The 13198-nt window shown below is 36.7% G+C and overlaps 1 protein-coding gene across 1 annotated transcript; it reads left to right on the forward strand.

The window, feature by feature from the left end:
* The first annotated feature begins 1793 nt into the window (after positions 1–1793).
* LOC135157210 (uncharacterized) lies at positions 1794–10997 on the forward strand. Its single transcript, XM_064112133.1, has 5 exons — positions 1794–1990; positions 4500–4693; positions 5202–5532; positions 7833–7911; positions 8978–10997. The coding sequence occupies exons 1-5, from the start codon at positions 1888–1890 to the stop codon at positions 9639–9641; spliced, it is 1371 nt and encodes a 456-aa protein (XP_063968203.1). The 5' UTR covers positions 1794–1887; the 3' UTR covers positions 9642–10997.
* The last annotated feature ends 2201 nt before the right edge of the window (positions 10998–13198 follow it).

Here is a 13198-nt window from a genome sequence, read left to right on the forward strand (position 1 = left end):
ATCAATAGAGAAAAACCAATCAAGCATAAAGCTTAAAATTTCATCAAAATCGGAGGTAAAATAAGAAAGTTATGACATTTTCAAATTTCGCTTATTTTTCACAAAACATGCAGCTATACAGTGTATAAATACAACTCAGTGATATGCAAATGAGAGAGCTTACTAAATGTAGTAGAACCTAATTCACGTCTTAGCCAATCAATTTTAGTTTCTAAGATTACGAAATTAATATACATCGACAAAATATTGAAAGTGAAACAATGTCCCACGGCTGCCGAATTCAGGGACTAGAGATTTATTTATTCCTTCATTTCCTCTTTCGCAGGGAGTGATCACCCCATTGGAAGTACTAGGAAGGGGAGGGGGGAGACATATGGATTTACCCAGAATGATTTGAAAACTTTATAATATGCATTTGAAATATATGATTTAAAAAGGCATTGAAATGCATTATAAAACAATGAAAATTGGCATAAAATTACCATTTAAACACACAAATTTCTAATTTTTTTTTTTTTGGGGGGGAAGATTTTGATATTTTTTCCAATGTCGCCCCGCCCCCATTATGGATCGACGCCCCTGCATGTGAGTTCCATGTGAAACGACTTGAAACTAGATGAGGAATTGAATTGCACGGTTTCTGGACTGGGTACTTCCCGGACCCCGGTTGAAGGATAAATTGTCGATAAATTTATATCGACAGAAGGAGGTCCTTACACACTCACGCACAACTATGCAATACTTTGCACACTCACGCGCACATACGCCCAGACCGCATCAAATTTTATTTTTGTCTCGATCGATTCCGCTCGGATCATGCAAGCGTATACTTTTAAAAATACAGGGTAAAAGTGTTCCATGAGGGTAATTATGTGTCCAACCAACATTTGGCCTTTTTTGGGGGCCTTTTTTTTATTCAATGTGATGAAAATATTGCTCATTCTAAAGTGATTGCTGCTTTTTATTATTTTTTTTTTCTTACTGGACAATTTGCTTCCCGCATTGGGTAAGAATAATGCCCCAATTGGTGGGACACATAATTACCCTCGTGGTGGTAAAACATTTACCCAATATTTTTTTTTTAAGTGTACATGTAGGCCTGAAATACATTAATTTCATTAAAATTATTGCATAGAAAATGTCAGTTGAACTGCGATTAACCTTTTTTTCCTTGACTGATTAAAAAAAAAAAGAAAATCTATTTTTTCGGTAAGGAAGGAGGTATCATGGACAGCCATCTCTATGAAATACTGCATCCGCCGCTGAAAGTATCCCCTATTAGGTCATACGAAAGAGAAACGGAAGTAATTACCAATACATTATTTATATTACTACCGAGTAGAGCACAATCATTATCAACATTGGTCGGATATCGTCTAGTAGACGATTACTCTTCCAGTGGTGGCGTGATCACCCTTTTTCCTTGACTGATTTTTTAAAAAGAAAATCTATTTTGTTTACGGTAAGGGAGGAGGTCTCATGGACAACCATCTTTATGAAGTACTGCATCCGCCGCTGAAAGTATCCTCTATTTGGTCTTACGAAAGAGAAACCGAAGTATTAATTACCAATACATTATTTATATTACTACCGAAAAGAGCACAATCATTATCAACCTTGGTCGGATATCGTCTATACTCTTCCAGTGGAACCGTGATCACCATTTTTTCCTTGACTGATTCTTTAAAAAGAAAATTTATTTTGTTTTAGGGAGGATGATCATTGGTCCGACTATTCCAGAGATACATATTGCAATCAGGAAAATGATATAAAACTGTCCGATGGTAGAGATTATTGAAAGTGGCCATTTTTCAGACTCAAAACAGAGTTTATGTTTGAAACGACCGATTGCTGATTGGGGTGTAAACCTGAAAAGACTTTGGTAAGATGGATACGGTACGTGTAAGAATCATCCTACTCATGCTTGGTTGGCTTTTCCAAAGCGGTCTTTCCGATAATCACGTTGCAGGCCAGATGAGTAGACACTTGGGTGAGTTGCTTCGTATCTTGTTCATAAATAAATACGTTGGTAGAGTTATTATAGGCCGACGAATGTGCGAAAATGTTATCCACCAAATTCCTGGAAAATTCTTAAGCATGATCAGTGGCGCAATGACCTAACAAAATTGAGGGTTCCAGATATGGCGTATTGGGCAAATCATAAAAATGCGAGCGAGCGAAGGACACGAGCAAGAATTTCGAAATTTTTATCACGGAAATCCAAATTTGTAATAGATTTTTACCAAAAAAATTGTGATAGGTTCTTTCCCGTCTCTCTCTCCTTACTAGGCAGTTTTCGCATTTACTACGGGGAAGCTCTCTACAACGCATCGATTCCTTTAAAAATGCAACTAAAATCACAACGGAGAGCTGAGAATCTTTTGTCGAAAGTTGGTGGACTGTCTGGGGCAGCAGACCATCCGAAGATTTGCACTGGACAAATTGCAAATAAGTTTTTGCCCAGAGTCAAGAGATTCCGATGCTGTCCCGGTCCATAAACTTTCGACAGAAGCCTCTCAGCTCTCCATTGTGATTTTAATTGCATGTTCAAAGGAATCGATGCATACTAGAGAGTTTCCCCGCAGTAATACCACGGTCACATTTGCTCTACGGCGGCCGTACGGCGAGTCGAAAACCGCCGTTTTATTATTATTTTTTTATTCAAACCACCTATATGTAGCTGGAACAAAAAAAGTTAAAACGGCTGTTTTCGACTCGCCGTGCGGCCGCCGTAGAGCAAATGTGACCGAGGTATAAAGTGCGGTCTGTCTCGACTCATTCGACGGTAATTATATTAGTTCTTATGCACTCACACTGTATCTCTGTTATTTCTCGAAAAACCATTATGCACAATTCATGCAATGGGTCACATGCATAAAAAGTAGCAATTGCTGGCAACAAGCAAAGCAAATTATCATGCTTCAGCAATAGCTTTATTTCATATGCATAATCCTTTGCTAGTGCTTGAACCATTTTCTTGCCTTCAGAAAGCAATTGCTCGCGGTTTGCACAATAGCAACATCACGCTGCAGCGCGCTGGTGCGAACACTACTCACAGAAAAGGCAGGACTCGTACGCAAAGGTATTGTGACATCTTTTCCTCAGACGTGGTGTCAAACTTACTTATTTCATTTTGATAAACTTATATATTTGGTATTTGATTTGCACCTATTAGGAAGAAAACATGTACATGTAGGGTACGGTACACCTTGGGGTTCTCTCTCAGGTGCATAAACATGATTAAAAATCGCGAACGCCCTGATCAAGCAAACGTTCAAGCTGCTCTGACGGAGCTTGATAAAACCAAAGCAAATGCTTATAAAACGCACAAGCGAAATGTTCGCTTTATGCGTATGCTTTTTACCAATAGCTTTATCCTCAAGGAAATGCTTGCAGTCAGTTACCGATTGCTTGAACTTACTAGCAAAAGCATTTGCTGGCTTATTTTTATGCATATGGAATCAAGCAAAAGCCTAGAAAAGGCAATTGCTACTTTTTATGCATCTGACCCATTAAACCAGAGACATTTTAGGATTCTGGGTTACACTAAACAAATGTACACAGTATCTCAAGAACGGCGATGTTCGGGAGCTCTTGGCACGCCACGTAAGTCCTCACGCCAGGCCTTACATACTGCAACTGCCATTATAAATGGAACGATGGACATTCGTTCCGTGCGTTGCACCCGTTTCTTTACGTGCACGCACGTGAATTTTATTACAATATTCAGAAAACAATATTATATTGCACCTTTGTCACTTTCCTTCGTCTTGTTTTATTGGTCTAGAAAAATCCCTTTCCCCGCCCCCATCTTTACGCCAGTGAGCATGATAGTACTACAATGTTTTTTTTTCATTTGCACTATTACACCTACAATAGGAGTACTAATAAACATTTCCAAAAAAGCTGCCTAAACAAATTGTAAAACGAACTATCTTTTCATATTTCAGTTTTTCACAAAGTCAAATGCAATACTTTATTTAATGAAAAACTTTCGAAACAAATCCTGGTTAATAGCTTAAAAAACTTTACAAACCATGGCAAGCATCACCATCAACATCTCGACTATCTCAATCGACAATGTTTAACAACTGTCTGAAGATAAACGACTGGAAAAAAATCGATTAATACTACAAGAAAAAAAAAAATCACTTTTGAGTCTTCTAGAATCGACTTGAAGGACGCCTTAAACGAGACGCAATTTCTTGAAAGCCGTTTCATGGGGGGGGGGGGGGGGTGGGTCGTTACACACTTGCAAGAACAACTACCCCTTTGCTTGCGCATGCGCCATTTCTTTTGAATGGGCTCTCTTACCCATACAAACCAGGTTGACCGCACTCTCTATCTATAATGAATATTGACTTGCGCGCACTTTTGCCACTGATGGAAGTCCTACAATGCGAAGACTTTAGAATTCGGTGTACAATTAAAGGCTTCATCCCCAAGGCTTGCATTTATTGTTGGTAATAACTCTTTAAACGCTTATGTATTTGATTTAGATCATATCAATAAGACGTGCTGTAGGGTTTATACATGTGGCCAACCATCAATGAACACGTGTAAAGGACACAGCAGACAGACGGTTCTCGGGTTCGTTCAGCACTGTGAGATTTGTTGTGACTGTAGGCACATGATGGGGCATAGGAATTACCGATGCGATTTATGCATAGATTACGATCAACAATTCTCTGATGTAAGCATTTTATTTTCACCAGAAACAATACATTCTGATAATTTGAAATGAAAAAAAAAAGAAGTTTAAACAATTTTTGAAAAAGATTACACAACTTGTTATTACAGTGCTTATGTTTTCATAGTGCTTTTTTTTAATCACAGAGCAACATGACCAATAACATTTTCTTTTATTTTTTTCTTTCTTCTTCTTTCTTTACACTTGACAAAATTGTGAGGTACTTATTTTTTCGAAGTCGATGTTGACTTACATTTATCAACTTTATAAGGTAACATTGCGGGGTATCAAGTGTCATGCAATGCCAAGTGGACTTCGAAAAAAAAAAGTTACAAGCCCTCGTTCGTCGTCATGCCTCTGTGGCTCACTATTTCATTCATATCAGTAATAAGTCGATTTATGGAAGAAACTTTCAGAATCCTAAATTCTGTCAATCATTCACAAGATACGTGAATTACCAAAAAGCAACCAAAAATGAGACTGTTTTGGTATTTACTTCTTCCATGTACAGGATTGTACCAAAACCCTTACTGCTTCGTACGACGCAGCACAGTTCGTCGATCCTGGCAACTGCAGTTATTTGTCCATTTTCCAGTCGACAGAGAGCGCTTCCGATATGGCAGAAAGCGCGTCGACTATGTCGAGAAGCACTTCAGTTATGACAGATAGGTCTGAGGCTATGTCAAGTAGCACTTCGGTTTTTACAGGAATCCCTTCAATAGAGACAGAATCATCGATGTCAGAGGGTTTCAAGACAACTTTGTCCTTTACACAAATGACGTCCTACTTAACGAGTTCCGAAAGGGTGGAATCTTCGACACTCATTGCCCACCATCAACTGCGTAAGTGAATCCTGATGAATCAGTAGCGTAGCCAAAAACTTTGAGGGGCCCAAACATGGCGTTTGGGGCAAAAATTCTTAAAAAGTAGGTAGTGAGCAAAAATATTTGAACTTTTTAATGCAAAAATCAAATTTCATAATAGATTTGGACACAATATTCTGAAAATAGTTTCATATTTTGCCAGCTTTCTGTTTCTCGCCTTTCCTTTGTCTTTTTTTTGTTTGATAATTTTTTTATTTTCTTGATTCATTCATTTCTTTCTTTCTTTCTTTCTTTCTTTTATCTTTCTTTCTTTCTTTCTTTCTTGTTTATTGATATATTCATTTATTCATATATATATAGTATATAACGATAATACTAATAATAGTTACATTTATATAACGCTTCATACGTTGGTTTCTAAGCGCTTTACATTGTAATTATCATTACCCCGGTCACAGGATCCATTACTGTTCCACACACAAAGTGCCCCATCTCCACTTCCTGGGGAGTATCCTGGCCAGGCAACCATTTATCGGTGCACACGTGCCAATCTTATCACGTTGACGTTCATATCCTACGTCGTATTGGATGTTCAGATAAAGTTATTACGTGGTTTAATTCTTATCTCAATGATAGAACCCAAAGAGTAGCTGTACGAGGCACTCTCTCAGATGAGCAATCTGTTTCGCTAGGAGTACCACAAGGGTCCGTCCTTGTGCTGCTCCTTTTTTTGATATACATCGATGATTTGGTTCATACCCTGAAATATTGTAGTATTACCATGTACGCAGACGACACCACATTATATGTTCACAGTACGTCTGCACAAGATATTCAATATAAGCTTCAAGATGATATGAATTCCTTAAAAGAGTGGTTAAACGTAAATAAACTAAAACTTAACACGGATAAAACAAAGTTTATGTTAGTAGGGACACCCCAAAATCTATCTAATATTTCTATGGAAAATGTAATTATCAAATTTAATGGAGATGTTATAGAACGGTGTACAACGATAAAATGTCTTGGAGTCATAATTGATCAACACCTATCTTGGTCATACCAAGTTGATAATGTATGTAAAAAGGTGTATGTCAGCCTAAGTATACTAAGAAGGGTTAGTTAGGCCTTATGTTGACCAAAATACCCTCAAGACTCTATACCTATGTTTAGTCCAATCACACTTTGATTATTGCTGTGAAATCTGGGGGTTGCTTTTCAATATGCACACAGATCGTATAATCAAACTTCAAAAAAAGAGCGGCTAGATTAATCCTAAAATGTAATTTTTATACCTTCTCAAAATAAATGTTTCGTGAACTCCAATGGCTCCCCTTCAACGATCGCGTTACCTATTTTAAGTGTATTTTTATGTAAAGATGTATCAATGGTCTGTCATCGGAATTCTATCGTAATGTGTTTACTTTTACAAGTGACTCTCATTGTTTTAACACTATATATGCAGCAAAAGATAATTTGATCACCCCAAAAACTCATACCGAATTTTTTAAACACTCTTTATCTTACTCAGCGATTTTACTTTGGAACAACTTGCCATTTGATTTAAAACAGTCAAAATCTCTATCAATCTTTAAACAGAAACTGAAAGTGCATCTTTTCAAATTTTAAATTTTATTATTGCCTTTTAATTTGAAATCAACTTTTCCATGTCTATCTAATTTATTTTATTTATATGTATTGCTTTGTATGTAATTTGTTAATTAGTATCATGTTTTTAAGGATGCCGTATGCTTGCTACTCTGTTTTCTGTTATGATATGAGTTAAGTTATTTAGAATATTTCTGTGTATATTTCATATGTATTTAAATATTTTTATACTTGTTTTTATCATGTATTCCAGGGCCCCACGGGAGACCAGTTTATTGCTGAGTGGGCTACCCTGGTTAAATATATTGAAATAAATAAATACTTTGTACCCATTTAACACCTGGGTGGATAGTGACAAACGTGGATAAGTGCGTTGCTAAATCACAAAAGCGCCAGGTGGGATTCGAACCCATGACCCTTGGTTTAAGAGTCAAGTAACTAAACCACTACACCACGACATCTCCAACACACACACCCCCACCCTCACACACACACACACACCCTCACACACATACATATATATAGCATTTATTATTATTATTATTATTGGGGGTTACATAGCAAAGGAGCACATAGATGCAAATCTCAAATTAAGAAAGTGAAATCATGGCTGAATGAAAGAAAACTGCATTTAACAAATGTGTTATCATACAGTTATCTATCATTGTCACCCCCTACCTCTCTTCATTTTTGACATTCTCGTTTCTCAGGTACCCTCTATATAGCCATACCACTAGTGTGCATAACCGTTATTATACTCGTCATGTCTATATCTTTTTTCAAACGAAGGTAAGTTAGATTATTCACTTCGAATTATTCCATAACATTCTATAAAGCATAACATTAAAATAATTTTGAAACCTAATACGGACGAGCAGCTAAATTAGCACCACCTCTCAGACCAGGTTCCTTACTCAAAATGCAACGCTATATAAACACTATGCGCAGTAGTCTTATAATAAAAGTCCACTTGATTGAACACATGTAATCTGCTACTGAATACATTGATACCGGAATAATTATTCAGGCAAGTGACAAATTCATAATTTTATTTATTTAGAATTATATTAATAACCTACTACGGTTCCCATGTAGCCCTCCCTCGTGGCTGCTAATGTTTTAAGCAGTTACCTGCTTATTATAGCTGGCCCCTGTATTTTTACACACTTTACTACCTTACATGCTTCATTTATGTAGTTATCAGTCTTATATACCTTATTTATATTTTCGATTGTCACACAAAAATGTACTCATTTATGTCATTGTTATTGTATCAATTTTTTTTTATTTGTTATTGATTTGTGAATAAAATGCAGAAACTACTGCAAAAACACCAAAAACAAATACTCTTTCCCTCAAAACATTTGAGTTTCCCTGCACAAATAAGATTATAGACGAATTTATCGGTTGAATTATTATTATCTCAAACGGTATGTTTTTAAGACTAGCTAGTAATCTGTACACTCCGTTGGTCAGTTTTCTAGCTCCCATTTAGTAAATCTATTTTTCAGACTTGATATGTGACTGCCCTCACACCATAACCCGTATTCTGAATCCGGGTTTAATTCCAATGTTGTGGTTTAAATATGTGACCGCATTTCGAACAGTAAAAGTTTAATTTACCAGCTAATTTGACACTCGATTAATTCATAACTTGTTTCTGGGAATAATATCTAAAATAATTTCCCTAACCATTAAATCATCAGAAAATAATACAGCAAACTTAAGATAGGTACACTGTAAAGAGCATTTTCACTTTTTGTCGGCTCCCAATAATTTTAGCACAGAAATAGAACTAAGGTAAAATGGGCTTTAAAATGCGTGCCAATAGGTCATTGCAATTTTCATTACGCAGAAGAAAAAGACGACCTTCCCCTGATAATGGAGTCAAATGTCGGCAACTACCACACCACGACCTAACACCATCGAATGTCGCAAACATGGCAAACTGCGTCGACCTCGAGACCAACAACGAATCGGCTTACCACTTTCTTCATGGCGGTAAGGAGCTTGGAGACTACCACACCTACGAACTTGCTGAGCTTCCCCCACAAGGTGGCAATAGTAGCCACCACCAGGATACACCCCAGAGGCCGAACAATACCAAGCCATTTCAATTCTTCAGAGAGGAACCTGATTCCAGAATTAAGAACAATGACCAATGTCTTTCTGGAGGAAGCCACAGCCAACGGCACTGTGATGGTACTCCTGCCGCGCAAACCGGCATGGGGGGCGAGACAGCAAATCCGTCACTATCTCCTGATGAAGAATACGACAGACTGAAGCGCCCTCTGGCTCTTGACCTACAGACGGTCGGAGGGAATGATTATGGTAAACTGGATGATCCAAAAAGTTCTGTTCGGAAATACGATGGCCCTGATTCTCCGGATTATTTTGTGTTGGAAAAACAAGATGAAAATCAATCCGACTCTCCGGATTATTTTGTCTTGGAAAAACAAGAAAATGAAATTGAAGTTGACATAGATAAGGATAATCATGTATATTTTGTTCTTAAGTAAAACGACATTGCCCTAGGCAGAAACGGTGGGCTTCCTTTTCGATTATCAAAAAATCCAGGACGGCATTGTTTTCCTAGATTCTTAGAAAAAAGGGGCAAATTTGAACCATTTTGTCCTGTATTTGGAACCATCGAGTGTTTAAGGTGATTTAGATTCTTCTAGGGGACATTAAAAGGTTCCAAATACGGGACAAGCATAGATCCCTATAAGATTTTTTTTCTAGGAGTGTATATATATTGTACGATACTACAATAACTTTTATAAGTTATTATAAACAATTATTAGAATATCTATAAACGGTTAGACAGTTCCTTGTATATACACCTTTCTGTGTATTACCAGCTTATTGATAGCCAGTTACAGATGATTTTTTTTCTTTATTCGATAATTAATGCTATACTACCATGACTTCGACATTTGCACTCTAAAGGTAATTCATGGAGAAATTTGTCTGTGTATAGTTAAAGGGCAAGGCCAGCCAAACAAAAATAGTTGGTTTGAAATGCAAATGAGAACACTGTTGACATCATCCGGCACTCAGTATATTTATTTTGTATTCGTTATATTAAATACGAAATGTTCTAATTTTCTCATTGTCATGTGAAACTAAATTTCATTCCTCCCAGAACATGCGGAATTACCACTACTTTAGCATTTTTTTTCGGTTCAATTAAGAGGGACCTCATTGTCAAATCTGCCAAATTGAAATATTTGTATAATTAAAACTATAAAAAGAGCAAGGAAGAAGTCACCTTCGTATTTTACATCTGATTTTGATTAAATTTTCAGTATAACGCTTTTTTTCTCTATAGATTCAAATCAAATTGTTTCTGGGGTGGGCGTGACCTTAAAACAAACGGTCGACTCAATTTCTTATTGAACAGTGATAGAATATCATCTATTTCGTAGAATTGGTAGACGAGCATATTTTGTTAGTAATATTTGTAGTTCATACTACTGTCTACTATATTGGTAAAATTATTCGCAACAACAAGTTGATTAACAAGAAGAGAAAACATAAAAAGCACGAAAATAATTACCGAAACTAGATGCATAACACGGAAGTTCTGGCACTTTTTTACTTTCGCTTATCAGTATCCACATAGTGTTACAGTTACACTGGCAAATCGAATCCAAACCGAGCGATGATAGACCATTCGAATTAACGTAATAATTTCGATCGGTTAAAGTGTTTCGCCGGTCCGACTGCGGCATTGACGAGGAAGTCGCACAAAAATATTGCACGTTTATGATCCTTTACAATATTTTTTGTTGATTATGATAATATAAATATATATATTTTGTTTTGCATATTAGTTTTCATTGAAATAAATGATCAGGAATCACAATATTGACAAACAAATATTGCATGTTTATAATCGTTTGAAATATATTCTTTGTTGAAAATGATAATATTGATAGTTTTTACATTTAAGTTTTCATTCAAGTAAATCATCAGGAATCACAATATCTACAAACGATTTACTGGTTAAAACATAAAATCGTGGAACATAAGGAGAAGGAAAAAGGTTTAAAAATAATATAAAGGAAATAAAATTTAATGAAGGTCCAGGGGTCGGACGTACACATTTTAAGGAATTGCCATAGGATGAACCTACCACGAACCCCTCTTTCGTCTCGTTTCTCTTTTTATTAACGACCTAAACTCAACAGCGGCACAACTGGGAGGGCCTGGAGGGGGGGGGGGGGGGGGTGTTCCTTCCTTAAAGTGATCCTACCACCCAAAAGTGGAAGGAATAACAGGAAGAAAAAAAGTCCTACATTTTTTATTTAGGGAAGCTGGGTAATTTAACTGTTTCACACATGTTCTTTTTAATTTTAAACAAAAAACTAAACAAAACAAACACATCGCCTTCCATCTAGTGAAAATTGCATTTTGTAATAAGGCTGTATTCATATTTCCCCTACGGCGAGTGGAAAACAGCCGTTATATTCATTTTTTATCCAATCACCTATAAGTAGCTGCTACAAAAAAAATGAAATGGCAGTTTTCGACTCGCTGTCCGCCATGGGGGAAGTGTGACTGCGTCAGTACGTTCTTTTACCCTTCGGTCAAAACACTCTGACGTCATCCCCCGCAAACCTCTTCTCAATCTCACCCAATTTTTCATTCCTCCTCCCAAGCTTCGCGTAATCTACTAATCATCCCTCTATCATTCCTGTGATTCCATTTCATCTTCATCTCCCCTTTCAAACCTCTGCAAATTAACCCCCTTCTTCAAGAATAATGTTCACTACAACCCCAATCTCATTTCATTTAAAACGTTTGCACACTTTTTTACACAGGATTATTCAGGAGAACCTGGAATTTTGTCTGGAAAAAATGTCTGGAAAGCTTGAACCTTAGTTAAAAAATATGTATCAGATGTGAAACTTCCTCGTTTATGGATAAGTCGGAGTTCACACTCGATACCACTGAAATGTTAAATAAATAAACCAATACAAGTCAAGAATGCGATACAGAAAAACATTTAATATTTAAGAGAAAAAGATAAGAAACATGATTTCACAAACATATTAGGCCAAAAGGACTAAAACATGGTTAAAATGCAATGTAAAGATATTTACTTTATAAATTAGCCGACCCTAGTGATTATTTCACTTAATTAATTTGCTCCCCTTTCTCATCTAAAGTTTAGTTCACCTTTAACGATCTATTTGGGCGACCAAAACACTCTACATAAGAAAATGTCCATTCGCATTTCGAAACGAAAGATCCATTCAGTTTGGGTGTTTTTTCTTTCTTGTATTTAGTTATGCATGACATAGCAACACAGCTTCCTCAATGCATAACCATTAAAATTATGTTGTTCTCGATCTTTATTTGGAAGCCCCCCGTTATGGTTGCCGTGGGTACTCCGAGGTCGGATACATCTAAAGGTTTAAGGGGGGGGGGGCGAGGAAAGGGTAGCGAGTCACAAGAAAAGAGGAAGTGCACAAATCAAGGAGCAAGATGGGAAAAGACAGCAAGTTGGGGAAAGGGAAAATGAGGATAATTAGAAAAGATTGAAGAGAGGGTGGGGGGGGGGGTAGAAATTAAAAAGAAAAGAATAGGAGGGTGTGAGGTAGATGTAAAAGAGAAGAAAAGGGAGGAAAATAAAGGAGGGGGGTGGGGAGTTGGGTAATGAAGGGAAGATGGACCTGATGGGGGAATTAATAAGGTGTGTGTAGGGGGAGGGGGAGGGGGGGGGTAACATGAAAATGCAATCTTATGTTCAACAAAAATTGTATTTCAATACCACGATCACATGCATTTAAAATAATTAAAAGGTACATATGCGACAAGAAGAAGATATTTAATGATTCAGCATAACTTCACTGTCCCCTCCACGCAAGAACCCAAATGACTAAAAGAATAAAAATCGTTTTAAATTGTAATATCTACCCATTAACATGTTGCCCACATCTCCACTCATCCATTCTAAATTTCTACGGTGATTTTAATGCCAAGAAATAACTGATAAATATGAATTGTTGAAATTAATATTAATTGACCATTATTTTGTGATCTTTAGGACAATATAGGTAAGGATTTC

This window comes from Lytechinus pictus, chromosome 17, assembly GCF_037042905.1.
Source record: "Lytechinus pictus isolate F3 Inbred chromosome 17, Lp3.0, whole genome shotgun sequence".
NCBI classification, from domain to species: Eukaryota; Metazoa; Echinodermata; class Echinoidea; order Temnopleuroida; family Toxopneustidae; genus Lytechinus; species Lytechinus pictus.

Bases quoted from the DNA above. Each gene is read 5' to 3' on its own strand.
- LOC135157210 (XM_064112133.1), top strand. From the start codon at position 1,888: ATGGATACGGTACGTGTAAGAATCATCCTACTCATGCTTGGTTGGCTT. The intron at 1,991-4,499 runs GTGAGTTGCTTC...TATTTGATTTAG, and splicing joins CCAGATGAGTAGACACTTGG to ATCATATCAATAAGACGTGC. The intron at 5,533-7,832 runs GTAAGTGAATCC...CTCGTTTCTCAG, and splicing joins CATTGCCCACCATCAACTGC to GTACCCTCTATATAGCCATA.